Consider the following 27,558-nt stretch of genomic DNA (forward strand, 5'->3'; position numbering starts at 1 on the left):
CAGGCTCAGCGGCCATGGCTCACGGGCCCAGCAGCTCCGCGGCATGTGGGATCTTCCCGGACCAGGGCACGAACCCATGTCCCCTGCATCGGCAGGCGGACTCTCAACCACTGCACCTCCAGGGAAGCCGTAAGATGGTAAATTTTATGTTATATACATTTTACCACAATTTTTAAATGTGATAAAATTTTTTTTTACTACAAATAGGCAAGCTTAAGTGGTGGTTTCTTTAATAATTTGTACTTGTTACAAATATGTGTGTAATATATATGCATACACATACACATACAATTTAAGTACAGACCTCCCTGACAGTCCGGTGGTTAAGACTCTGCACTTCCAGTGCAGGGGGTACGGGTTTGATCCCTGGTTGGGGAACTAAGATCCCACATACTGCATGGTGTGGCCAAAAAGTTAAAAAAAAAAAACAACTTAAATACAATGAAACGAATGTATTTATATATGTATATATAAAAAACTTAAGTACACTGGAATACAAAATGTATATGAAATGTGTATATACTATATACAATATGTATACAAATTGCGTATATTTATTAAAAAGAAATGTTTTGTACATATTGTATTAGTTTGCATACAGGTTTGGCCACAGTAATTAATAGTGGCTTCATGAGGGCATCTTGTATCCTTCTTCTGATCCCATGCTTGCCACGACCCCAGCAGGTCGACCCCTCCTCAGAAGCTACCATGTTTTTCTGTAGGTTCTACACATACAGAATCTACATATCTTAAATGTGTGTCAACCACAAATCCATGGAAGCAGTAACAATGCCATTATGGGAGAAGGAAACACAGAGAGGGCACCAAGCTTGGGGGAGGAGGCTTCCTAAGGGAGGTCACACCTTTTTATAACTAGAATACGGATACCTTTCTTGATTGGGATACTCCCAGCAGGGATGAATGACACATCAGTGCTGTGTTTCTGACCTGGTAAAGGACACGTCTGAAGAAGTCTGACTATGTCAAGTGTTGCTGCAGATGTAGAGCAACTGGAATGCTCATACATTGTTGCTACAGGTGTAGATTGGCACAACCACTTTGGAGAAACAATTTGACACATACCAGCAACTCCACTCCAATGTATGCGCCTCAGATAAAGTCTTGCACAGGTTCCCTGGGAACCCTGTGTACAAAAAGGCTCATAGAAGCACTGATCATGATAGCCCTCAAACTGGAAATAGCTGCACTTTCCACCAGCAGGACTATGACTAAATCAATCATGGGGCATTCACTATATGGTAGTGAAAATAAATGCATCCCCAACTACTCACAATATGGATGAATCATAAGAGCATATTGTCGAGTGAAAAGAGCAAGTCATAGGAGACCCCCACCATTATGAATCCATTTATATAAAAGTACAAAACAGGCAAAACAAATAATATATTATTTAGGGATATAAACATATGAGAGTGATAGAACAAAATTCCAGAATATTGTTACCTTGAGGAAGAATAAAGATAATGGAATCTTCAAGGATATTGGTAAAATTTTTATTCTTATACAAGGCATATACATGTATTTAAAATTATTATTTTGTATATTCAATATCTGATAATTCACATTTATCAACATTTGATAAGATGACTATGGCAGATTGTAATTTCCAAAGGTGGCCATAACAATAACTCAAATGCCATGTGCTTTTAAAAAATATATTAATACTTTAGGGCTTCCCTGGTGGTGCAGTGGTTGAGAGTCAGTCTGCCGATGCAGGGGACGCGGGTTCGTGTCCCGGTCCGGGAAGATCCCACATGCCGCGGAGCGGCTGGGCCCGTGAGCCATGGCCGCTGAGCCTGCGCATCCGGAGCCTGTGCTCTGCAACGGGAGAGGCCACAACAGTGAGAGGCCCGTGTACCGCAAAAAAAAAGCACACACAAAAAAAACCTTTACTGCATAGTTATTTAAATTTTGGGACCGCATGATTTTCTTACAATATGTCCTTCCATTCCCCCATTAAGAGGTGGATTCTATGTCCCATCCCCTTGAATCTGGGTGAACCTTTGTGACTAATGCAATCAATAGAGTTTGGTAGATGTTATACAATGCCACTTCTGAGCCTAGATCGTGAAAGGCGATACAGATTGCTTCTAGTTCTCTCTCATAGGACTTGCCCTTGGGACCCCTCCACCATGCTGTGAGGAAGCCCAAGACACTTGGACAGATCACTCTGCTCTGTTCTGGCTGACAGACAGCATTTGCTGACAGACAGCATGAGGCATGAGAAAGCCTTCAAGGTGACTCCGGCCCCAGGTACCATCTGACTGCATGAGCGACCTCAAGTGAGAACTGCGCAGCTGAGCCCAGCCAACACTTAGGACTGAGAGATAATAATACTAAATGATTATTGTAATTTTATACCACTGTTTTTGGTGTCGTTTATTATACAACAATGGATAACGGATACAAGGTCTCTTCCATTGGGGCAGGTGGGACTCTGGAAAGGGGATGAGGGGGACTCCCTGTCTGGTTTCCTTCATCTTGCTTAAGGAAGTCACTGACTTAACTCCCTTCTCGCCTCCACCCCAATATCCAATCCATGAGCATTGCCCCTCATCTCTGCATATGACCACTTTTCTCTTTCTGCTACTACCATCTGAATTCAAGACACCATCACAGCCATAATGACCTTTCCCCCTTTAAAAACTTTTAAACTCTTTAAAAACATTTTATTTTGAAGAATTTTTTGATTTACAGGTCTGTGCTATGGACTGTGCTTGTGTCCCCCTGAAATTCAAATGTTGAAGCCCTAACCCCCCCACAGTTTGATGGTATTAGGAGTTGGGGCCTTTGCGAGATAATTAGGTTAGGCAGGTGGAGCCTTTATGAATGGAATCAGTGCCCTTATAAGGGAGCTTTCGAGCTCTCTGTCTGCCTCTCTCTCTCTCTCTCTCTCTCTCTCTCTCTCTCTCTCTCTATGTCTCTCTCTCTGCCATAGGAGGGTACAGCAAGGAGGCACTGTCTACAATCCAGGAAGTGGACTCTCACCAGATACCAGATTTGCCAGTGCCTTGATCTTGGACTTCTCAGCCTCCAGAACTGTGAGAAATAAATGTTTGTTGTAAATTTACCCAGTCTATAGTATTTTTGTTATAGCAGCTCGAACAGACTAAGATAATCGCAGATAATTTGTACAAAGAATTCTTGTCTACCCTTCACCCAAGTGCCCCAAATGTTAACATCTTGCCTAGCCATGGCACATTTGTCACAACTAAGAGATTAACCATTGTTGGTATAATACTATTCACTAAACTGCAGGCTTAATATGAATTTCCCCAAAAAAGGACACTCTGATGTCCTTTTTTTTTTTTTCCTGCGGTACGCGGGCCACTCACTGTTGTGGCCTCTCCTGTTGCGGAGCACAGGCTCCAGACACGCAGGCTTAGCGGCCATGGCTCACGGGCCCAGCCACTCCACGGCATGTGGGATCCTCCCGGACCGGGGCACGAACCCGTGTCCCCTGCGTCGGCAGGCGGACTCTCAACCACTGCACCACCAGGGAAGCCCTGATGTCCTTTTTTCATTCAGGATCCCATCTAGGACATCAAATTTCATTTGGTTATCATGTCTTCTTAGACTCCTCTAAACTGTGCCCGTTTCTTGGTCATGCTTTCTCATGACCTTAACACTTTTGAAGTATACTGGTCAGGACTTTTGTAGAATGTCCTGTCCCTCCATTTGGGACAATCACTTGATGTTTCCTCATTAGATGGAGGTTATGGGTTTTGGAGACGATGCCAGAGAGGTGCGAGTGTCATCACATCACATCAAGAGCCCGTGACATGCACATGACTTATCACTATTGATGGTAAACTTGATCACTTGATTGAGGTGGTATCTGCCAGGTTTCTTCAGTGCCAGTTTACTTGTCCCCTTTCCATTCTTTCTTCCTCATAAGTGAGTCACTAAATCCAGCCTACACCCAACGAGGGGAATTAAGCTCCACCTCCTGGAGGGAGGCACATCAAATAATTTGTGGACATATATTTAAAAACTGCCAGTACTGAATAAATATTTTAGGAGAGATACCTTTAGGGTAGGCAAAAGTCCTATATCTCCTTCAAGTTTCATCCATGAATTTTAGCATCCGTTGGTAGATCTTGCTTGCTGCAATGATTACTGTGGTAATTGTGTGATGATGATTTTCTATTTCCCTCCCTCATTCCTTCTACCTTTATTATTTTTATTTATTTGTTTGTTTATTTATTTCTCTGCATCAGGTCTTAGTTGCGGGGTCTTCGTTGCAGCACGTAGGATCTTTCATTGTGGAACGCAGGCTCTTCGTTGTGGTGCGCAGGCTTCTCTCTAGTTGTGGTGCACAGGCTCTAGAGCATGCAGGTTCAATAGTTGCAGAGCGTGAGGGCTCAGTAGTTGCAGAGTGCCAGGGATCTCTAGTTGTGGCGCATGGGCTCTAGAGCGGGCAGTCTTAGTTGCCCCATGGCATGTGGGATCTTAGTTCCCCCAAGAGGGGTCGAACCTGTGTCCACTGCATTGGAAGGCAGATTCTTAACCACTGGACCACCAGGGATGTCCCCTACTTTTATTATTATTCCCTCATCTTCTATAAGGAAGATTGGTGCCTTCCCCCCCCAATTATTTATTCAATCATTTATTTATACCAGTATGGACTCATGGGTATTTAATTCTTTGGATCACAATGATCTTTTAAAGTTCATCTCAGATTCCATCATCTTCTATTAAAAACCTTCCAGAGACTTCCTTTTATGCCTTCCCTCTTCCTTAAGAGTGAAATCCAGGTGTCTTTCTTACCTACAAGCCTCATACACTCCCTACCTGCTTCCTCCTTGTCTGTTTTCCTTTCTTACTTTCTTCCTTGCTCATTCCTGCTCTGGCCCAGCTGGTCTTTTTATGGTCTCTCAATCTTGCCACCCTGAAACCTTTGTTTTTGCTGGAATATTCCTCCTCCTCACCTTCACAGGGCCCCTCACTAACTGCCCTGTTTAAGCAGCCTTCTTCCTTCCTCTCTAATCCTAGCTGGAATTAGATAACATAAATTAATTTCCTTGTTTATTATCTGCCTTTTTTACTGCTGTATCCCCAGTGCTTAGAACATAGTAGGTGCTCAATAAGTATTTGTTGAATAAATGAATGTGAGAGGCTTGGAAGAATATGAGAGCCAGATCCATTTGATTCTTCTCTAATTATAGTAGCAGTTTGCATCTGGGGTATATATGTACCATTCAGGAACGCTACACTGTAAGGCTCAGTTTCATCATGTGTAAAATGAAGATAATAAAAGGACCCATCTCCAAAACGGTTTTGAAAGTTAAATGAGCTAAAAGCACAGGAAGATGATACTCATAACAGACATTAAACAATTGTTATTACTATCATCTATAAAAGGGGCATAACAGCGACCTACTACATAGAACCGTAAGCTCAGAACTGTTTCTGGTAAGTGTAAAGTGATATACAAGTGATTAATGTTGTCATTATTACCATCATCATCATCCAGTCAGGTCGCCCCCCAGACCATCTGAAAGATGTTTTAATCGAATTTCTTCCTTTTATTTTGCAAATCCCTTCCTTCGGCCCGGCCCGGTGGCCCCGGGATGCTCGCCAGGCCTCCGCGCACCCGGACGGGGCGCGGAGATCCCTGGGCTGGGAATTCTGGTCCTTCTGGACCACAGGCTCCCATCGCCCCGCCCACAGGCCTGGACCACCTGGGTCTCCATGGAAACCCACCAGCCACAAGGGGGCGTGACGCCGTGGGGACTGATGGGCGCCTCTGCCTATTGAGTCAAAGTCATCTCGGCAAGGGGCGCAAATGGGGCCTCTGACGGGGGCGTCCTTGCGGGAAGGCGGGAATACGGCGACAGGCCGCGGGGACTGTACCGTCTCTACCAATCAAGGGCCGAGGTGGCTGTGATGGACAGGCGTAGCGGGCAAAGGCCCTGAGTGAGGGCTTTCACCCAACCCGCGGGCGGCAGTGCCGAGAAAGGGCCAATGAAGAGGCGGAGGGGGTGGGGCTAAGAGGCCGGTTGCTCCGGAAGTGGAGGGAGGGGGTGAAAATGGCGCCCAGCTCGAAATCGGAGCGGAACAGCGGGGCCGGGAGCGGCGGCGGCGGCCCCGGGGGCGCCGGGGGGAAGCGGGCAACGGGGCGGCGGCGGGAGCACGTCCTCAAGCAGCTGGAGCGGGTCAAGGTGAGGCCTGGAGTCTGGGAGGAGCGCGTCGAAGGGTGGGGAGGAGGGACGAGGGAGGCGGAGGGAGGGAGGGCGTTCGCGGGGTGAGGGGTTGGGGGCGGAGCCCCGGGGGAGGGGGGCTCGGAGGAAAGGGGTTGGGCGGGGCCCCGGGGAGACGGCTTGGATTGGGGGGGCTGCTGCGGGAGCTTGGATGAAGGGGGTTGGGGGCGGGGTCCCGGGGATGGGGCTTGGATGGAGGGACTGGGGGCGGGGCCCCGTGAAGGGGGCTTGGATGGAGGGGGCCTTAGAGGCCGCTGGGGGAGTAAGGAGGAAGGGGGCGATCCAGGGTCAGACTCATTTTTCAAAACCCTGCTCCCACGGCCCTTCCGTTATGGAGCCTTACCGCCCCCTTGGCAGAGCCTTTGCTACCGGCTTTGGGATTCCTCCGCCTGGGGTTCCTCTCTCTGTCCAGCTCTGACCACAGGGGAGCTGGGAGTTCCTGTAGCTGCGTCTGCCTCCCGCATTGAATGGGAGGGAGCTCCCTGGAGAAGGCCTGATCTTCAGCTACCTGAGCAGGGCTCTGTCTCCCCATGATACTGTAAACTCTCAGTGTGCTGGGATCTTTCCCCCATCAGTTTGGGAGCTCCGGGAGGGCGGACAGTCTGCTGTCAGGTCAGCAGCAACTGGGGCAGGTCTGTGTCTCCATGGATTGGGAGTAGTGTGCCTTGTCCATTAGGCTGGGAACTCTGTGAGCGCAGGGCTGTGGCTTCTCCTTTTGACTGGAGTTCCTTGGGCAGGGACAGTCTCCACCCTCAGCTTGACTGCTCCTGGGTTGGGCTGTGGCTCCGCCCTTAGCTTGGAAGCTCCCTGGACAGGGATTGTGTCTCCCCAGCAGCCTGGGCCTCGCTGACAGGGCTGTTCCACCCTGGGATCTCCTTGAGGGCTGGGTTGTATCTCCCCCATTAGACTGGATAGCAGGGTCCAAGGTGCTCTGATCCCCCAGTGCCCAACTTGTGCCTGCCTGGCCCCCCAAATCCGTCCTTGGTGAAGTTTTTGGGATGAGGGAGTCTGTTGGAAGGGGGAATTGGGCAGGAGTTGGAAGGTCACTGGTCAGGTTTACCCTTCTGTCTGCCTCAGCTGGCCCCCGAGGGGCCTGTGCGCCCCGTGTATGGGCTAGTGGGTCGGGAACAGGTGAGTGTAGTTGGTCAAGCCCCCATTCCAGGCTCCTTAGCGGTTCTCGAGGCCCACAGCTCACTGTGCAGTGAGGCAGCCTTCAGGAAGGCAGCTCCGTGGCCCAGTGTGGGCCAGGGGTGACTGGGGGCGGTGATGCCAGTCCTAGTCCTCAAAGGTTGGGGGCTTAGGCAAGAGGAACCCTGAGGCTATGGAGGTGGGAGGATGGCTCGGGTCCCTGGTGGAGAGTCAGGCTCACGCCGTTTGCACCTTCCAGAGCTTGGACCTCCCTGGACCGCTATGGTTGTCAGGGAGTAGGCCTGCATGGCTGGGCTGGACCCCGAAGGTGCTGCTCGGCCTTGGGTGAGGGGACTGGGGGGCTGCAGGCTGTTTCCGCCACGTGGCGCCTCAAGAGCCCTGGCTGCCCCTTCCTCAGATCAGTGGGCAGCTCTCTCCTCGCCTCTTCCGGAAGCTGCCACCCAGGGTCTGCGTCTCTCTCAAGAACATTGTGGACGAAGACTTTCTCTATGCAGGGTGAGGCTGGGGCCAGGCAGGGGGGTGGCTGGGTGGGGCGTCAGGCTGGCCCTGACCTGGTTACTCTGCCCCTCTCCCCATCCACACAGACACATCTTCCTGGGCTTTTCCAAGTGCGGCCGTTATGTTCTCTCCTACACCAGCAGCAGCGGGGACGACGACTTCTCTTTCTACATCTACCACCTGTACTGGTGGGAGTTCAACGTCCACAGCAAGCTCAGGCTGGTAGGGCCAGGCCTGGTGCTGGGCGTCCCTTCCAACAGCACGGCTCCCACCGGTCACGGCACCCCTCTGAGCCTCGGGCTTCATGTCCGCAAATGAGAACAGCGTACTCATGGGGCCATTGCTGAGACTCCAAGTGTTAGGTCGAAGTGTAGGAAATCGCCATTTTTAGAGTTGAAAATGGGTAAACGGCAGCCATTTCATATGGTTTGAGGGCTCAAGCCAGGAGGGACCCATTAGCTTTGTTAGGACCCAGCAGGCTGCCACACCCAATTTAGGCCCTGACCTCGACTCCTCAAATGCCCCAGCCCAGGAGGTGAGTGCCGTTAACCCCAGTTTACACACGAGCTCAGAGGGGAGAACAGGTTTCAGGGTGGGTTGGGCTTGGAACCGATGTGTCTGGCTGAGCCCCCTCCGCTGGGGCAGGGCTCTCCTTGGCTGTGTCCTTTCCTGGGCCCGGCCTCCCTGTGTCCCCCACTTGTGAGGGGAAATGCTTGTGAGTCTCCTCAGCCTGTCCTCAGGAAGGCAGAGGGGTGCTGGTGGGGGCTGTTTGGGGCTCCCTGGCCCGGTACTGCTGGCTGGTGCGGCCTCGGGTGGGCCTTGGGCCCGCTCGGACCCCCGACCCAAACATGCCTCTCAGGTCCGGCAGGTACGGCTCTTCCAGGATGAGGAGATCTACAGTGACCTGTACCTGACCGTGTGCGAGTGGCCCAGTGACGCCTCGAAGGTCATTGTCTTCGGCTTCAAGTGAGACTTAGGGATAGGGTGGTCAGGGGTGGGTGGGGCGGGCGCCTGGGCCAGGCTCTGAGGCTGTGCTGGCCCCCAGCACTCGCTCAGCCAACGGCATGCTCATGAACATGATGATGATGAGCGACGAGAACCACCGGGACATCTACATCAGCACCGTGGCCGTGCCGCCGCCAGGACGCTGTGCTGCCTGCCGGGACGCCAGCCGCGCCCACCCAGGTGAGGGGCCGGGGCCTGGGGCGCAGGCTGCCTGCTTCCCCGCCCTGGGGCCACAGCTGAGCCTGCGTGGCCTGTGTCGCTGCAGGTGACCCGAGCGCGCAGTGCCTGCGGCATGGCTTCATGCTGCACACCAAGTACCAGGTGGTCTACCCCTTCCCCACTTTCCAGCCCGCCTTCCAGCTCAAGAAGGACCAGGTGGTGCTGCTCAACACCAGCTACTCCCTGGTGGCCTGCGCCGTCTCGGTCCACTCGGCAGGTAGGCCCCCAGGTCTGAGGACAGGCCCTTTGCGCGTGCGCTGTCAGCCTCGGGGCCCTGTGATCTAATGACTTGGCCAAGCGGCCCTGCGAGCTCGGTGCTGTCACTACCCCGCATCACAGATGAGGAGACCAGGGCCCTGGGGAGGTGAAGTCCCTCATCCAAGGTCACACAGCCAGGAAGTGGGAATGTGGCATCCAAACCCAGCCACTCCCCACCCCAGCGCTGTCCAGTAGAACTTTCCACAGGGCTGGGATGTTCCAGATCTGCTGTATCTGCTCTAGCTGCCACCAGTAGCCACTTGACCGTGGCTCATGTGACCAAGGAACTGAGTTGTTCAATTTAGTTTTAGTCATGTTAAGTTCAAGTAGTCACGTGCGGTCAGTGGCTACCATGCTGGACAGTACAGTGCGTTCTTCTCCGCAAAAAGAGAAATGTTGATTAAAAATTTCAGGGAGTGGTTAGTGGACAGATGGCCTTCTTACATCCTTGATGATCGCAGAAATGCCAGTGAAAATCAGGTGATGTCCCCCAGCAGAGTGGCAGATGTTAAAAAGCTGGATAATGCCACTGGCTGGTGGCAGCGTGGGGCCCTGGGGGCTCTCCGGCTCTCCCAGGGCCTTATGGCAACAGACGTGCCTGTGGCCCAGCAGCGCTGCACCCAGACCTGTTTGAAGGTTTGGTGGCAGGAGCCAGGGGCTGCCTGGTGTCCATCGCTGGGGTTTGGGGAGGTAGCACAGGGTGGGCGCTTCCCTTGGGTCAGCAGGGAGAGCCCCAGCATGCACATCTGTGGAGAGTGTACCTTAAAGACATGTTCAAGTGCAGAAGAAACACAAGAAGATCTGTCACCTGATACTGATACCACTTATATTTAAATTTAAGACGTGTTCCAATTTTGCCAGAATGCAGTCAAATAAAGATGCCCACTGCGAATTCCCTGGTAGTCCAGTGGTTAGGACTCCGTGCTTTCACTTAGGGCCTGGGTTCAGTCCCTGGTCGGGGAACTGAGATCCTGCAAGCTGCGCGGTGCAGCCAAAAAAAAAAAAAAAAAAAAGAAAAGATGCCCACTAACTACAGTTAAAATGGTTGTCCCTAGGGGTGTGGGAGGGTAATGGACATGAAAAGAGGAGTCTATGTATATAACTAAGCCCACGGACCAGCAAGGGGCAGGGTGCTTGTCCTCAGGCCTGTCCAGGGGGCTCCCACCCCTGCCCTGGCCACCTGTGCTGGCATGGGCGAGGCCCTGCTTCTCGCCAAGCCGTGAGCCCCCAACAAGCCAGGCCTGGATGGGGCCGCCACCCCCTGCCCCGTTAGGAAGGACCACATGGGACAGGGTTCAGCCCGTGTGCACACAGCCCAGGTGAGGGGCATTGTCATCAGTGGTTAACACTCATCTCACCCTAGGAGGGTATTCACACAGAGGGGGAGTTTTGACTTGAACATTTTCCACTCACTCCCCCTCCCCTCCGGAAGAAGCCCCGCCACTCTGGCAGACAGGAGTTCGCTGGCAGACTTGTATTATCTCTCAGTGCGACCTTGGACAAGTTTCTCTGAGCCTCAGTCCCGAGTCTGAACTGGGAGGACAGTTCCCCTCTCCAAGGGTTGCTTGAGGGGGGCCCAAATGAAGCAGGGCAGGCAGAGCCCAGGGCCTGGCCATGCTGCTGCTCGTGAATGCACTGGGTTCTCCACACTGACGTTCCCCAGAGGGGGATCTGCCTCCCAGTCAGATGGGGTCATAGAGGCCTGGGATTCGGGCAGTCTGTGCCTGTGCTGGTCTGGCTCGCGTTGGGAAGGACAGAGGGCTGTGTAGTAAACTGTCAAACTTAAGTGGCTTTTATCTGGTATGATGATGACATGTCAGCTTACCAAGCGCAGGGATTTTTGTCTGTCTTGTTCAGTCCTCAGTGTGTGGCATACAGCAGATGCTCAAGAGGAAGGTTTGAATGAACATGAGTGTGTGTGTGTGTGTGTGTGTGTGTAAAAGTCCTTTTTCCCTTTTGGGTGTTTCAGACTGATCTCAGAATACGTACATCTTCTAAAGGGATCTCCTCATGGTGGATTTCTAAGAACCCCCCAGCATAATGAGGGAGATCGGAAGAGCATTCTGAACTTGAACTCATCTATTGACCCCTTTCCCACATCCATCACTTTATTTTTATGTTCTAGGTGATAGCAGCTTCTGCCAAATCCTGTACGACCACACCACCTACCCCCCGGCCCCTCCCAGCCCCCCTGGGCCCCAGAGCCCAGAGATGCCCCCTGTCATCCCCACCCTCTGCCCTGAAGCGGCCCCAGCCCGGCCCTCTGGGGCCCCCGAGCACTCGCCTGCCATCGCCAAAGCCAAGGAGTTTGTGGCTGACATCTTCCGCAGGGCCAAAGAGGCCAAGGGCGGGACCTCGGAGGAAGTCCGGCCACCCCCCTGCCCGGGGCCCTCTAGCAGCCGCTGCCGCCTGCCCTCTGAGCCCCTGGCCCCAGGTGGGGAGGCGGTGCCCCGGGACAGCCCCCTTGCAGCAGAGGTGCCCGCCTCCGAGCCTGGATACGTCAACTACACCAAGCTGTATTATGTGTTGGGGTCCGGTGAGGGGACGGAGCCAGAGGATGGTGAGCGGGGAGCCCACCTGGTGGGGTCCCAGGCGTGGGAGGCTGGCCTGGAGGGGCCTCTAGGCCTCCTACCGCCATCCCTACCCCTACATCCTGCCCCCTCAGAGTTGGAGGATGACAAGATCTCCCTGCCCTTCGTGGTGACTGATCTCCGCGGCCGCAACCTACGGCCCATGCGGGAGCAGGCTGCCGTCCAGGTTGGTGCTGGCAGCGGGCAGGCCCAGGGGCAGCTCCCGGGGGACCTGCTGGGATGGCAGTTGGCGCAATCCTCCCCCTCCCCCTCTGCCCACTGTCCACAGGGTCAGTACCTGACAGTGGAGCAGCTCACACTGGACTTCGAGTATGTCATCAACGAGGTCATCCGCCATGATGCCACTTGGGGTCACCAGTTCTGTTCCTTCAGTGACTACGATATTGTCATCCTGGAGGTGGGCCCAGGTGTCGGGCAGGGCAGGCCCAGGGCCTCCCAGCTCTGGGCAGCACTCTCAGTGTGTGTCACCATCCACACCCCACCCCCCAGGTCTGCCCAGAAACCAACCAGGTCCTCATTAACATTGGCCTGCTGCTCCTGGCGTTCCCGTCCCCCACCGAGGAGGGCCAGCTCCGGTGAGTGGGCAGGGACCCCACCCTCACCCTTGCCCAGCGGGGTCCTGCACTCAAGACCTCTCAGTGGGGGGAAGGGGGGATGTGAGAAGACTCCCCCTGCCCACCAAAACTTGGTCTGGCCGCTCCATTACTGCTTCAAAGATAAAGGCCCCTCTGGGTAGCCTGGGTTCAAGCTCAGGGACCCTGTGGTCCCACTCCCTTTCTCCTCTGCTCACCATCCCTCCCCGCTGTAGACCAAAGACCTATCACACCAGCCTCAAGGTGGCATGGGACCTCAACACGGGCATCTTTGTGACAGTCAGCGTGGGCGACCTCACTGAGGTCAAAGGGCAGACCAGGTGAGGCAGGGCTGGGGGCCAGGGCTGGGGGTGGGTTGGGCCAGGGTGAGGAGAACTGCTCACCCCCTCTCCCTCAGCGGCAGCGTCTGGAGCTCATACCGCAAGAGCTGCGTGGACATGGTCATGAAGTGGCTGGTGCCTGAGAGCAGCGGCCGTTATGTCAACAGGATGACCAACGAGGCGCTGCACAAAGGTGGGCCCCGTGACCTGACGACAGTCCAGGACTGAGGTCCTTATCCTGGGGCCAGGCCAGGCCCAGAGCACACACTAATCCCTAAGTGTTGCTGAATGGAGGAGCACATTGGCTGAGCTAGTGGACGCCGTGGCATTGGGTGAGGGGAGGGCAGCCCAGGCCAAGGCCAGGGGGCCAGCTCAGGTGTGGCACCTGGGGGCCCCCGGCCAGTCATTCAGTCATTCAACAGACATTTTATTGAAAGGCTGCAGGCAGGAGGCAGACATAACTTTGCAGAGTGCCTGCTTTCCAGAACCTTTTGGGCCCATATCAAGTCAGGGAAAGAGGCCTCTCCTACAGCCTGGGCAGGCCAAGGTTCCAAGGCTTTGTCCCCACCCTTCCCTGCAGGGTGCTCACTGAAGGTTCTGGCAGACAGTGAGCGATACACGTGGATTGTGCTGTGAGGGCCCGGCCGCCCTGGACACTGACTCCAACTACCTCCGCGGCCTGGGAGCTGGCCGCCTTCCCGGCAGCCTCTGCCGACCGACCGATGACCGGCACTAGTGTTAGGCTGCGGGAAGGGGGCTGGGCGGGGCAGCCCCTGGTGGCCTGAGAGTCTGGACGCTTTTTATTTATGCCTATTTAAGTTGGAAAGGGGCAGAGGGAGGGAGCCCCCTGCCCCACCAGCCTTGAGCGCCCGCCTTCACCCTAAGCTGGGCGTGGGCCCTCGTTCCTCACGAGTTTGCCCCTTTTCTCGGCTACAGGTGTGGACGTTGCCCCCCTACCCACACCCCAGGGAGGCCAGATGGATCCCATACCCCTGCCCTGTCCACCCCCAGCCTCTCCCCCGACCTGAGGTGGTGAACCTCGTGGCCATCACACCTCCCCTTCCCGGCCCTGTTGTTCCTCTTCACATAATAAATGTTTTATTTCTGAACCTCACTGAGTTCCCTTTACTGCCTGCCACTCAGGTGCTCGGGGCCCAGCTGGAGCCCCCAGCCCCAAGGTTCCCACCAAGGCCCGGCAAGTCAGCAGTAGGCAAATATCACAGCGGAATTTATTGTGTTTTAAGAAAGACTACAAAAAGGTAGAAAACAGCTCGGCACACTAGACTACCACACGCGTGGACACTTCCACCACCAGGAGAGGGGAGGCCCCGAGGGGTAAGGAGGGGGAGTCGGCAAGCCACCCCAAAAGCTGGAGCACACGGAGCACACAAAATAGTGATTTTTATACAATAGATCAGGTTTGTTTTTTCTTTTTTTCGCTTTTTGCCATAAACATCTATCTCACAGGTTGAAAACACTGAGAAAACCGGAACAGATAAGGCCATGATGGTTGGAAAAAAACCCAACAAGTTACCGACTCCGCTCAGGCGGCGCTCACAAATCGCACAATAGTCATGTGGAGGGCGGGGATCGCACGCATGGAGGAGAAGCACGGTCTCCAGCGGGAGTAGGAGCGTAGAGATTCCATTACAGACCAGCGGCGAGGAGGGCCCAGGACTCGGGGTCCAGGATCTGAGCGAGTGGAGCACCCAGCCCTGGCTGGGGCAGGCGTGGGCACTTCCGGGCCCGCTGCCTGCAGCAGGTCCCTCTGGGCTTGGCGCCCTGTCCAGCCTGCTGCTCTTTGGAAGCTGGAGGTGGTGCCCCTTCTGCCCTCCCCCTATCCAGGCCGGGCAGTGCCCCCCTCTAGGGCTGCGGGGCAAGGGAGGGCCCAGCTCTGGAGAAGATGCGACACCCACAGCTTTAATTGCACTTATACCAAGGAGTGGGAAGCGGTGGGGCTGCTGGGGGAGGGATCCCGGGGCTGCTGCTGACAGTGGCGGGTCCCCAGGTGATGCCCACCTGCGCCCACCCGGGGCTCAGGGCTGGGCCTAGGACAGGCTGTGCAAAGCCAGCGAGCTGAATAAGTTAACAGTTCTGCAAGGGAGGGGGCCTGCCTGCCTGCCCCCTGGGGGGGTGGGGGAGGGAGATGCTGCGGCCTTTGGGGCCAAGGGCCAAGCTGGCTGCCCCAGGGGGCACCTGGGCACGTCGGCGGGTTCCTTAAGGCACGTCTTTTGTGTCAGAGTTTGCAGCTGCGGCTCCGCCCGGTCCTGTGATTGTGCCCGCTCCATCCGGGGCAGGGACCCCCTTACCTTCCCTGTCTCGGAGGCCCCCTCCCGGCCCCAGCCGAGGCTGGAGCGGTGACAGCGAAGCCACAGAAGCTGTGAGGGACCCTGGCGAGGAGGGGCAGCAGGGTAGGGCGGGCGGGGCGGCGGGGGAGGCCACAGGCTTAGCTGGAGGGCAGCGCCTGCACGAAGAGGCCACGTGCGTCTGTCCGCGCCAGCTTGGCCGGTGGCTCCAGAGCCTCGGGGCCCAGCGCGGGTGACTCGCCACCAGCCGCGAGCGAGATGTCCTGCGGCAGCTCGTCCTCGCTTTCCTCCTCCTCTTCCTCCTCCTCGTCTGGGGTACACGGACCAGGCCTGGCTCAGCGCGGGGCGGCGGCGCCACCAGGCCGCCACATGGCTCCCCAACCGCCGCCTCCTCCACCCCAGCCTCGCTGTACGCCACCCCCTGGACTCTGGCCCTCGGTAGGGGCACGCTTTACCTACCTTTGTCCGGGTCCAGGGGGTTCAGCGTGGTGGCCAGGTTGGCGAACTGGAAGGAGGGGAGAGGAGAAGGAATGAGGGTCCTGCCTAGGGGCACCCCTCCCGTGCCCTCAGCGGACCCGTCGTGCGCACCTCGCCCATGACGGCAATGGGGGTCTCGCCCTTGGCCTGGGCCACGCGATGCTCGATCAGGTAGTACATGTACTCATCGTAGAGCAGCCGTATGAGATGGAAGGAGCCGAAGCTGGCGGCGCTGCGCAGAGTCAGGTCCCGGATCACCATGGAGCTGTGGGAGGCGACAGAGAGGAAATCCTCAGGCCGGGACCCGCCCCGCGCCCCTCTTCCCTGCCGTAAGGACCCCAGGCCCGAGCAAGCCCAGCTACCACCGCCCGGCCCCGCACAGGCTTCCCGGTCAGAGAGGGAAGGCGTCCCTCAGAGAGGGAGGAGGGCCCGAGCCCCACCCACCACCAGCAGGACCCTCGACTTTCTAAAAGGCACCCGAGTCCCCCCAGGGGGTGGGGCTTTCTCTGGTCCAGCCAGAGAGGGTGGGGCTGGGGCGCTCATCCAGCCCCACCCTCCTCGAAGAGGCGGAGCCTTCACTGGTCCCATTTTGGCCTGATCCCGAAGCAAAGGAGCCTTCTCTGGGTCCGGCCCTGGTGGGAGGATCGTCCTCCCACCCAGCCCCTTCCCCGCCCGCATCCCGCCCAGCCAGCGCGCACCTGTAGAAGGACCACTTGAGGAGGAAGAGCTTAGCGGCCTTGGGAAAGCCGGCGCTGCCCTGGTAGGGCTTAAGCACTTGGCTCACGACGCCGTCCAGCCAGGCCGCCCACTGCTCCAGTGAGTTCTGCTGCTGCAGAGTCACTTTGAAGTCCTGCTCCAGCCGCTGCACCACGCGGTCCTCGCAGCGGCATACCCACGAGGCCTGCTCCTGGGACACAGCGGGCGGGTGCCCGGGGCTCAACCGCCGCCCCGGGCCCGAACCGCCGGGCCGCCCCACGCTCGCCTGCCCCGTCCACGCTCACCTGCACGTTGGCGAAGTCCACGCGATTGAGATCGCTCAGCATCTGGTTGATCTGCGCGGTGTTCTGCAGCACAGCACGCGCCGCCTGCGCCAGGTGGTTGAGAGACGTGTAGCGCCGCAGGGTCTGCGCGAAGGCGCCGGCCGCTGCCACCTGTGGGGCCCAGGGCTTGTGGCTTCCGCGGAACCCACCCCGCACAGCCCCCTGCCCCACCCAATGCGACCTCTCTGAGCCTGTTTCTTTCTCCTAAAAGGGAGGAATGTACCTTGTTGCTTTCGTTGGGAGATCAAAGGGTCGGGGTTTTCAAACTTTGGGCGACCACCCACCCAAAGAATGCCTCCAAAAAAAATCAATGTATTGTATCTGAACAGCATTATTATTTTTCATCAAAGGACACAAGTAAATCTCGGAGGGCATTGCCCAGAAAGGGCACTACTTCCATAACCTTCGGTTTCATTTTGTTTGTATTATTATTCCCTTGAATGTCAGCTCCGGGAGGGCCAGAGTTTTGTGCATCTTGGTCATTGCTGTGCTCCCTGCACTCAGAGCCATGCCGAGCACACAGCAGGTGCTCAATAAATGCGTGTGGAATAAATGAATGAATACATAAGTCTTACCCGTTCTGAAGGGCTCCCCGGGATCCAGCTTCTACTCTCTCCACAGGCCCCCAACCCCAGCCCTGTGTCCAGCGTACCCAGGGGTCATTCCTCAGACATCCCTTTCTGTTTAGCTGTCTTGTTGGCATTTTCGGGACTTTGAAAACAAACTTTTTTTTTACTCTCTCTTTTCTTTTTTTTTCTTTTTGCTCAAGAGCAAGCACACCCCATCTAATTCCTCACATCTTGGTAGTCAGTGAATGTGCAGCATTGACAAAGAGGGCTATTCTGTTTCCTTATAGATGTTTTTGGTTTTGGTTTTTTGGGTTTTTTTAAGATTTTATCTCTTTCTGAACACCTAAAGCACTTTCTGTTGAAGCTCTCTGAAGAGAACTACTTCAAGTGTGCATTTGGTTTTAATTTTTTTAAGATGCCGTGTTGCATACAAAACACCACAAACAGGTTGTGTTTCAGAAGTGGGCTCCTGAGGAAGCTGGTTTGTAAAGACAACGCCCAAAGCTCACTCTGATGGGACAGACACGGGGACAAATCTTACCGCCTCTGTCAGGCAGAGGAGACCGAGGCCCCCAGCCCCCCCGCAGCCGGGAGGGAGGCCCCGGGCTGTGGGCCAAGCGGGCCCCTCAGCCCCCATCACGCCCTCACCTTCACCCGCAGCATCTCCTCAGGTATGTTCACCATGGCGTGGGTGAGCCAGCTCTCCAGGCTCTTGGCAAAGTTCCGGATTGCTTGGGTCAAGGCACCTGTGGGCGGTAGGGGGGCTGGTCAGGACTTAGGGGTGGAGTGGGGTGCGGGGACCGAGGGGCCGTGCACTTACTGGGGATGGGCCGCAGCACATCGGGGATGAGGATCTCCACCAGGCCCTGGTACAGCACGTTGTCACAGTGCTTGGTCCACTGGAGCACGGGCTCGAACTTGGAGAGGAGCACCAGGCTGGCCTTGGGCAGCCGCTTCTCGGCCTCATCGTGCCTGTGGGCACCCACCCCACCCGGGGGTCACAAGGACATTCCATGGTCCTGTACCCAGGGTCAGAAGGGCACAGCACCCTCACCCCACCCTGGGGTCAGGCAGGTACTCTGTCTCTGGAAGACTCCTGGGGTCAGGCTGACACAGACCCCACTGCCCCCAGGGTCAGACAGGGATCTTAACACCCTGCACACTGGGGCACAGGCATCTACCCACCGCAGGGAGGAAATGGCTTGGTGGGGCACGCCATCCCAAACACCGAGCATCAGACCGGTACCAATGCACACTCTGGAGGCGGGCTCAGAAGGCCATGTGCACCCCACAAACTGCAGGGGTAGAGAGGAGCCCCCCCTCCTGCATGAAGTCTGAGGTCTGGCCACCCCAGCCTTGGGGGCTGACTCACATGGTACCCAGCCTCCTCCCTTCCTCCCCCCTCCCCCAAAGGCACTCACACAGCCAGCGGCGGTGCCTCGCTGGGCTGGCTCAGGTTGTACCTCCAGAAGGTTTTCCACAGCGTCTCCACCAGGGTGAACTGCAGGTTCACCATGACATCGACGATGGCCTGTTGGGGAGGCTGGATGCTCAAGGGGGCTGAGCAGCAGCGTGGCCCTCCCTCGCCCCTGCCCACTGCCCAGATGCCCTACCTCACAGTGTTCCCGGTACAGGGCCTGGAAGGCCTTGATGTCCCCAGGCCCGATGCCTTCGGGCAGCACTTTGCCCTGGAGGTCGAGCTCTGAGAAGGCAGGAAGGCTCCTCGAGGCATCTGGGGGCAGAGGAGACGCCGTGAGCCCCTTCATCCCCCAGCTGCCTGCCCCCTTGAGCCCCATCCTGGGACCCTGCTAAGTTGGCACCACTTTGCTACCAAGCAGAAGTTCCCCCGTGTGCACTGGGGGTGAAGAGGTTCCGGGAGGACAAGTGAACCATCTGCACACTCTCCGGGGGCCACAGACCCTGCCCTGGGCCCACCCCAGAGTCCAGGGAGCCCTCACCCAGAAACTGCTGGTACTGCTGGACCTGGGCGCTGATGTCCGACAGCCCAGTGGCCTGCTGTGGCCCCACGGCCACGCCGTTGGTCATGCCCTCCATCTTCTGGATGGGTTTGAGCCTGGAGAAGGGATAGGCAGAGGACTGGAGTGGAGATGGGCTGCCATGCCTTTCCCTGCCCGCCAGCACCGGGCCAGCCCTGCCCTCCTACCTCTGTTTTTGCGAGAAGGGTTGGCCCCGCATGGCCATGTGCTGCTGGTCCTCCATCAGCCGCAGCAGGGGTGAGCTGGCCTTGATGCGCAGGCCATAGTAGTGGTACTTGGAGTTGCCCCTGGGAGGGAGGCAGAGGATGAGGGCTGGGCTGGGGGTGGTCACCGATCGTCCACCGGGAGCTTCACATCACACCTGCCTCTCCTCTCTGCTAGGGGGCTGAACAGAGCCCAGGGGGCTAGACCCATATTTCCACAGAGCTGGGGGTGCTGGGCTGGGGAAGCCACAGGGACTATGGGTGCCAAGGAGAGGCCCCCAACTGCAGACTGAGCTCTGTGAAGACAGGGCCAGAGTCAGGGGCAGGCACTTAGCAGGTATTTGCTGCCTGCTAGTCATAACAATCTGCCAGGCACTGTTCTGGGCACTTAGCATATTCGAATCCACGTGCTCCTCATCCCTACCCTATGAAGGGTACTCCTAGCATCCTAGATTGACAGCTGAGGAGACTGAGGCACAGAGACATGCAGTACTTTGCCCAAGGTTCCGCATGTACACACGCATGAATGCATGAATGAGGTGATGTCTAAGGCCTAAGCTGGGAGCTGGAACCAAGAGAAGAGCGGGGCTCAGACTGGAGAGGTGTGGGGGATTGCAAAGGAGAGGCAGGCAAGAGCGGGTTCATGGGAGGGCTCCTTGCTCCTTCCTACGTGAATTCACTGACTCATAGGCCCTGATTAAGCACTGACTGTGTGTAGCCCCTGCACTCTCAAGGGACGTGCATTTCAGCACTGGAAGACAGATCAGAAAGGAGAAGTAACGTAAGAGGCATGCTGGATGGTGCTCAGTGCTAAGGAGAATAAAGTAAGGGGGGTGGATGCCAAGGAGGTGAGGGAAGGCTGGAGTTTTAGTTAAGGGGGTCAGGGGACGTTTGAGTCAGGAGGTGGGGAAAGGGTACGTGAGGCAGAAGGCACAGGCAGTGCAAAGGCCCTGAGGTAGGAGCATGCAAGTGTCAGAGGAGCTGTGAAGAGGTCAGTGGGGCTGGAGTGGAGTGAGCGAGGGGACAAGGGGAGCTGAGGACCTCGGTAACTTAGGGTGAGGTTGGGCCTTGTGGCTGCTAGGGACTGTCAGGGGCAGGTGGCCCCACCTGGTGCCGAGACGTCGGGTGCGCAGGCCCATGAAGACAGAGCGGATGAGCTTGCCGAAGGAGGCGGCGTTGACGGGCTCCAGCTTCTGCTCCTGGCAGTGCAGCAGGTAGTGGCAGTAGAGGGTGCTCCGAGGCAGGCTCACACCCTCGGCTGTCTCATAGTTGTCCAGGAGCCACTGGACCTGGGGCCCGAGGAGGGATGGAAGAATGCTAAGAATTGCTTCCATTTCTCAAGTGCTCGTTGCTAAGTGCTCTCTATATTTATTTCTGATTGTGATCTTGACAACCGCACTGGAGAGGGTGTCATATCACAATCACCCATGGGAACTAAATCCAGTGGAACTCTCTAGAACTGCACTGTCCAAATCAGTCACCACCAGCCACACAGAGCTGTTAAATTAATTTACACCGAATGGAAAAAGCCAATGTCAAAAGGTCACGTAAAGTATGAGTCCATTCATAGAACATCCTCGAAATGACAGCATTAGAGAAATGGGGAACAGATTCATGAGTGCCGGGGGTTAGGGATGCTGGGAGGGAGGAAGGCAAGGGTGACTACAAAGGGTTAGCAGGAGGGGTGTGTGGTGACGGAACAGTTCTGCATTTTGACTGTGATAGTGGTTTCCCAAACCTACCCATGTGATAAAAAGACACAGAAGTAGACACCCTCACGTTGTACCAATGTCAGTTTCCTAGCTAGATACTGTACTACGGTTACGTAAAATGTAATTAGTGGGGTAACCTGGGTGAAGGGTCCACAGGGATCTCTGTACTATTGTGCAGCTTCTATGACTATAATTCTTTCAAAATAGTTTTTTAAAAAAACAACTCAGTTCCTGGGACCTTGAAACTCACATTTCAAATGCTCAATATCCTCATATGGCCAGAGGCCCCTGAACTAGGCAGCACAGAGAGAAAATATTTATCACTGGAGGATGTTCTATTGGACGGCACTGGTCTAGCGAAGCATGTTTTCAGGACCCATTAGGGAGTCATGAAATCAGTTATGTGGGTTATGACCAGCATTAAAATATTAGACTTAGAAGCCAGGCTGCATGGGTGCATAAGGGAGGTCCTGTCTTCTGAGAAACCTTCTGTCTTGGTTATGGGGTCCACAATGGGTCGCCATGGGAGAGGGCGATAGTTAAAAATGAGGGGAAGGGACTTCCCTGGTGGTGCAGTGGTTAAGAATCTGCCTGCCAGTGGAGGCGACACGGGTTCTATCCCTGGTCCGGGAAGATCCCACATGCCATGGAGCAGCTAAGCCCATGCGCCACAACTACTGAGCCTGCGCTCTAGAGCCCGTGAGCCACAACTACTGAAGCCCGCACGCCTAGAGCCCGTGCTCCGCAATGAGAGAAGCCACCGCAATGAGAAGCCCACGCACCGCAACAAAGAGTAGCCCCCGCTCACTGCACCTAGAGAAAGCCCACGCACAGCAATGAAGACCCAACACAGCCAAAAATAAATGAATGAATAAAAAAAAAAATGAGGGGAAGCCATCGCACCAGACGTCAAGCTCCAAGAGGACGGGGACCACCCCAGGACAACCCACCTACAGTCACAGAGCTGGTGAGGGGCCCAGTCAGGATTAGGATCTAGGGCTGCTCCACAGAGCCACGCTAGGCAGAGGAAGGTTATCTCGCTGCCTTCGGGATGGACACAGAACCTTGCTCGGGGCAGCTTCCTGCATGGTGGTGCCTGCATCTCCCTCCCCTTGCTATCTACCCGCCATCACCAGTTACTATCAGAGTAGATGACACTTCTTGGACAACAGCTCCAAGAGCGTCATGCATATTAGCTGAGGCCCAGAGAGGCTGAGTAACTTGTCTGAGGCCACACAGCGAGGATTCAATCCAAGGCCATCTTCACCTGAGCATCCTGACACCAGGCTAACCAGGCTCCTGCTGACAGTGGCCAGCAACCACCATCCACCACCCACCACTCCCACCCAGGGTCCCCCTCCCACCCCCACCTCCCCTGGGGCCTGGGTTGGCACTTACAGTGGCTGGTGAGGCACGGGTGGTGTGGGAGTAGGACTGGCTGGCACTGCCCAGCATGTAGCCGCCTTGGATCACGTAGGTGCCTGCTCCGCTGCCACTGCTGCTGCCACTGCCACCGCCCCCGCCACCGCCTCCCCCGCCGCCGCTGCCGCCGCTGCTGCTGTTGCTGGCCCCACTCCCACTGCTGGTGGAGCTGGCGACGACCTGGCTGCCGGACACGTACATGGGCACAGAGCCACTGCTGGCCACCGCCTGGGAGGTGGCAGGTGTGCTGACCTGGGCAGCCGTGCCCGCGGCCTCGTAGTAGCTGGTGCCTGCTGTCTGCGTGTACAGCGGCGTCTCGGGGTAGGGGTAGGTGCTGGAGCGGCTGCAAAAGAAGTAGAGGGAGGGAGTCAGGGGACAAGAGCTGGGTGGCACAGGGGCATGACTGAGGGGGGAGAAGGAGAGCAGGAAGCAACAGCCCCGTGCATCACCCCAGGTGCATGATGGGCAAATTTTCACTTAATCCTCAAAGTGGCCCCCTGACTTGGGAGTCCCTACTTCAGATGGGAGGAAGTGGAACTGGAAGAGCTAAGTAACTTGCAATAGGCTACACACTTCAGTAAATCATAAAAAGAACTACTGAGGGAATTCCCTGGTGGTCCAGCGGTTAGGACTCACGCTCTCACTGCCAGGGGCCCGGGCTCAATCCCTGGTCAGGGAACTAAGATCCCACAAACCACGCACTGCAGCCGAAAAAAAAAAAAAAAAACAACTATTGAGTGCCTGCTGTATGCTGGGCACTGTTTTAGGTACGCTGGACCCAACAGTGGATGAGAGAGACAAGGTCCCCCACAGGGGAGTTAATGCCTTAGCGAGGGAGCCAGAGGAGAGGCCAAGTGCAAAGGTAAACTGAGGGCACTTCAGAAGGTGGTACACACCAAGGCACATGAGGCAGGAAGACGGTGCTGGAGAAGCGGGGGCTCTACTTCTAAATCCAGCAGCCGTCACCCTGAGGGGCTGGTCAACAATGACTATCGGGGTACAGATGTGTTTCCCTTTGACCCAGAAACCCACCCCACCCCGGAGAGTTCTCCAGCTATCCCAGGATCTGCATCAGGTCACATGAGCTCAAGGCTGCAAATCACAGCAAGAGAGTAAAAATGACTGGCGGGGGGGGGGGGTGGTCCATCTTTAGTGGGATGTCAAGTTAAAAGGTGATGGAATCTTACACAGGGGTGAGGGAGGAGGAAGAAGGTCTTGGGGTCCTGCCAAAGAACAAGCTCCAGAACATTCGGTTAGGTGAACAAAAGAGGCAGGGAAGGGTGCAGAGAGTGGGAAGAAGGGGGAGATTACATGGCATTTCGTATCTGTATCTGCCGTCTGTGAGGGTGGAGGGCCCGCGGACTGGGGGCAGGCGCTTCACCACACGTGGCTGGACACAGTTTTGCATTTTGAGCCCTCTCAATGTATTAGTGACTTAGAAACATAAGTTAAATTTTTAGAATCCAGAAAGGGAGGGAGGCCCGTCAGGAGCGGCCTGGCTCAGAAGGTGCTGAAGGATGCAGCGGAGGGCGTCTCGGGGGCCTCTGCGGGCAGCAAGGAGCGGGACTGGGCTGGGGGATGTGATCACTTGAGGCGCGCAGCATTGCCCGTCAGACACCAGGATGCAGCTCTTGATCACTGTGCCCTGGTTCGCATCAGTTCACATCTACTGCACGAGTGACACCCAGAGTGCGTGACCTGAGCAGCGACTAGTAAGTGCCCATGCCCACCTCGGCAGGAGCCAAAACCAGCCCAGCACCCTACACGCGACACGTGCTCCCAGAAAACACTGCTTTGGTAACTGTTTGCTGAATGACTGAATAAATGAATGTGTATATCTCTGGACAGAAGCTGGACATGGCCACGGACAGAGGCCCAAGGGCTGTGGCTTTGGTCAGCGTGGGGATCTGGACCAGCAAAGGGCTGGGAACATGGTAATGACCCACTATGAGGGAGAGATAAGATACAGTGTCCTCAAAAACTTCACATAGCAGAAGAATCTGATGGCAACAATGGACTCCGTGTGATCAAACACATAAACACAGAAGGAAGAACTGAACCGGAAGCAAAAGACAGACCAGGACTTCCCTGGTGGTGCAGTGGTTAAGAATCCGCCTGCCAATGAAGGGGACATGGGTTCGAGCCCTGGTCCGGGAAGATCCCACATGCCACGGAGCAACTAAGCCCTTGCACCACAGCTACTGAGCCTGTGCTTTAGAGCCCGTGAGCCACAACTACTGAGCCTGTGTGCCACAACTACTGAAGCCCGTGTGCCTAGAGTCCATGCTCTGCAACAAGAGAAGCCACCACAATAAGCCCGTGCACCACAACGAGGAATAGGCCCCGCTCACCGCAACTAGAGAAAGCCCGTGCGCAGCAACGAAGACCCAATGCACCCAAAAATAAATAAATAAATAATTTTATTAAAAAAGAAAAAGAAGCAAAAGACAGACTAGGAGAGGCAGAGGAGCCCCTGGGGGCCCTCGGGAGCCCAGCTCCTCTTTGGAATGTCCTCTGTGGTCCCTGCCAGCTCTGGTCAACTGCACAGATAAGAGAGACTGGCAGCACTGGAAATAAATCAACAGAACTATGAGGTAGCTGCATGCTGTAGACCACGACTCAGGTGCCAGGGTCACACCCTTTGGGGTCAGCCACAGCATCAGGGCCGAGAGATCAAGTCATTCCATGAGCTAATCCACCCCCAGTGTCATGCCCACAAGAACAGGTGGCAGGGACATAAGAAGAAAATCAGGCAAATGCAAAGAAAGCCAAATGAAGCTTCCAAAAACTGAAACAACAACTAGAGACTATAAGTCCTGGAATTATTCCCATGGAGAAGGGGAGATCCTTCTCCATGGGAATATATATGGAGCATCCCCAGCAAGGAGCCAGAGCCGGGGTTAAGGCAGGCCTGGGGCTGACATCTGCCTGATGTGGCACATGCTGACGCTGAGCTGTGCGCAGCACCAGTGAGTGGAAGTCACCTACGTGTTGGCTGGGTGGGGACTGGCTATGTCATTCATGCTGTGGCTGTGTGGTGGAGTATCACACAGCAGTTAAAGAGGGTGACTGGGACCCACATGGTCGAAGAGCTTCGAGCTACAAGGCAGGAGAAGAGATAGGGGACAGAACACGCTGCCTCTATTTCTGAACAAAGAAAGGGGGTAATTTCTATTCTCAGAGTATCTCTGGGAGGAAACAAAGAAATGGGCCACAGCCTCCCCTCTGGGGCAGGTTTGGGGGTCAGGAGTGAAGGAAACTTTTTTTTCACAGTTTAACATTCCCTATTCCTTAGAAATTTTTATCTTATAAAATTAAAAAAAATTTTTTCCCATTTTTGTTTTCTGCTTTTTTGCATAGAACCAGACCAACCTGATTCCAACGCTCTTATGCCTTGCTGGGATGCCCTTCCCAACTTGCCAGGGTCCCCTCTGCTTTACCGCCACTTGAGGCCTTGAAGGCTGGCTGGTCCGCTGGGGGCTGGGGCCTCAAGTCCCAGGGGGTCCTGGGCAGACCCATGCCCCTCCTCCTGTCCCTTCCCCCAGTCTCCTCCCCACTCACATGGCGCTGGCCGTGTAGCTGGCATCACTGCCCTCCACATACTGCACTTGGCTGGAGTACACATGTGGGACTGGCACCTGCTGGAGCTGCTGCACCTGGCACAGGAAGAAGGGTACACAGAGGGTCAGGGGTGAGCCAGCTCCTCGCCTCTGCTTCTAAAAGTCTGGCAGCTCCCCAGCTGGAAGGCTGCACTTCTGGGCTCTCTGAATACCCTGGACGGGGCCAGGGCTGGGAATCAGCTGTGTCAGGAGAAGCCAGGACTCTCTGCTTGGGCTGGGGACAGTAAAGGTAGGGCCTGAGGTGCACAGAGGGGACCCCAGACAGGGTCCTACCGTGGGCGTGAAAGTTGAAACCCAGCGGCAGAGCCAAGTCCTGGTACAAGGCTGTCACTAAAGCCGGAGCCTGGAACTACAGACATGGCTTCAGGGTTGGAGCCTGCATCAGGGACGGACCCCTGTCTACAGGGACGGGGCCTAGAAACCTTGAACCGGATGCTAGGGGCGGAGCCGGGGCCAGGGGTGGGGCCCCGTTTGTGGGCCAAAATCTGAAACTACTGACAAAGTCTTAGGGGCGGGGCCTGAGTTCCCCACCCCATCCCCCACCCCAGTCTGTAGTGGCAGAGCCTGGGACCTGGAGCCCGATTTAGGGGGAATCAGAGGTGGGTCCCCAGACTGGCTGGGTGGAGGTGGGGTCTACAGGGCCTGCGGGGCCGGGCGCGGGCCGGGGCCGGCGGATCCCGCCCCCGCCCGCTCTTTGCACCCCGCCCATGCGTCCGCCACCTACTTTGAGGGCCGTGGCGGCCGTGCCGAACACTAGCACTTGGGGGACTCTCTGGATCCTGACCCTCTGGTCGGGGCTGGCTCGGGCCAGGAGCCCGGGCCGTGGCTCGAGGACCACTCTCTGCTGCGGCAGGAGCAGGTGCGGGGGCAGCACGCCCACCAGCTCCACCCACTGCTCGGCGCCCGGCTCGTAATGGGGCGTCGGCGGCTCGGGGCTGCCTAGCTGCGGGGCCTCCCCGCTGCACGCTGGCGGTTCCGGGACCAGCACGCCCGGCCCGGGCCCAGGCGTGGGCGGCCGGGGCGGCGGCTCCGGTGGCGGCGTGGGCCGGGGCTCTTGCTGCTCTGCCTTCCTAGCGGGAAACTGACTGCCTGAGCTCTGGAGGACAAACAGAGACACTGGGGGGTCACCGGGGGCAGCCGCGGGTGGGGCTCCAGGCCTCCACCGCCCACGAGGCTGCTGAGCTCACTCAGCAACCCGACCAGAAGATCCCCACCCCGTGTGAGGGAAGGGAGAACCAAGATCTCTCTCAGCAAAACCTGGGCCTTAAACTGCCAGGTGCCCGGAAAGAGTAAGGCTCCAGGATCGCGTCCGCAGCCCAGGGCCAGAGGTGGAGCCCAGGATGGGGCTGGGGTTC

At 56.2% G+C, this 27,558-nt stretch overlaps 2 protein-coding genes across 3 annotated transcripts in view; one reads left to right on the forward strand and one right to left on the reverse strand.

The window, feature by feature from the left end:
* The first annotated feature begins 6,049 nt into the window (after positions 1–6,049).
* DCAF15 (DDB1 and CUL4 associated factor 15) lies at positions 6,050–13,958 on the forward strand. The gene is made up of 13 exons (XM_082651902.1): positions 6,050–6,185; positions 7,771–7,868; positions 7,958–8,093; positions 8,731–8,837; positions 8,917–9,056; positions 9,142–9,312; positions 11,479–11,913; positions 12,019–12,110; positions 12,213–12,341; positions 12,434–12,519; positions 12,753–12,857; positions 12,935–13,050; positions 13,438–13,958. Exons 1-13 carry the CDS (start codon positions 6,054–6,056, stop codon positions 13,491–13,493), a joined length of 1,803 nt encoding a protein of 600 aa, XP_082508028.1. The 5' UTR covers positions 6,050–6,053; the 3' UTR covers positions 13,494–13,958.
* Positions 13,959–14,072: 114 nt separating this feature from the next.
* Positions 14,073–27,558, reverse strand: part of RFX1 (regulatory factor X1) — a 31,643-nt gene continuing 18,157 nt past the window's right edge. For both annotated transcript variants that reach the window (XM_082650905.1, XM_082650904.1), the window contains 14 exons: positions 26,145–26,239; positions 22,560–22,926; positions 20,557–20,738; positions 19,414–19,533; positions 19,208–19,323; positions 18,863–18,981; positions 18,671–18,780; positions 18,070–18,221; positions 17,898–17,995; positions 16,642–16,791; positions 16,339–16,547; positions 15,752–15,905; positions 15,623–15,668; positions 14,073–15,473 (listed from right to left, as the gene is read on the reverse strand). In XM_082650905.1, the coding sequence (XP_082507031.1) occupies positions 15,304–15,473; positions 15,623–15,668; positions 15,752–15,905; positions 16,339–16,547; positions 16,642–16,791; positions 17,898–17,995; positions 18,070–18,221; positions 18,671–18,780; positions 18,863–18,981; positions 19,208–19,323; positions 19,414–19,533; positions 20,557–20,738; positions 22,560–22,926; positions 26,145–26,239 (2,088 nt within the window). In that variant the 3' untranslated portion in view covers positions 14,073–15,303. The remainder of the gene's footprint in view (positions 15,474–15,622; positions 15,669–15,751; positions 15,906–16,338; positions 16,548–16,641; positions 16,792–17,897; positions 17,996–18,069; positions 18,222–18,670; positions 18,781–18,862; positions 18,982–19,207; positions 19,324–19,413; positions 19,534–20,556; positions 20,739–22,559; positions 22,927–26,144; positions 26,240–27,558) is intronic.

Source organism: Grampus griseus (genome assembly GCF_964374135.1).
Source record: "Grampus griseus genome assembly, chromosome: 3".
Classification (NCBI taxonomy): domain Eukaryota; kingdom Metazoa; phylum Chordata; class Mammalia; order Artiodactyla; family Delphinidae; genus Grampus; species Grampus griseus.

What these genes read in the sequence shown, in the direction of transcription:
- DCAF15 (XM_082651902.1), top strand. Translation starts at nt 6,054, where the DNA reads ATGGCGCCCAGCTCGAAATCGGAGCGGAACAGCGGGGCCGGGAGCGGC. An exon ending in TCCACAGCAAGCTCAGGCTG is followed by an intron (nt 8,094 to 8,730) that starts GTAGGGCCAGGC and finishes CATGCCTCTCAG; the next exon opens with GTCCGGCAGGTACGGCTCTT. An exon ending in CAACGAGGCGCTGCACAAAG is followed by an intron (nt 13,051 to 13,437) that starts GTGGGCCCCGTG and finishes CCTTCCCTGCAG; the next exon opens with GGTGCTCACTGAAGGTTCTG.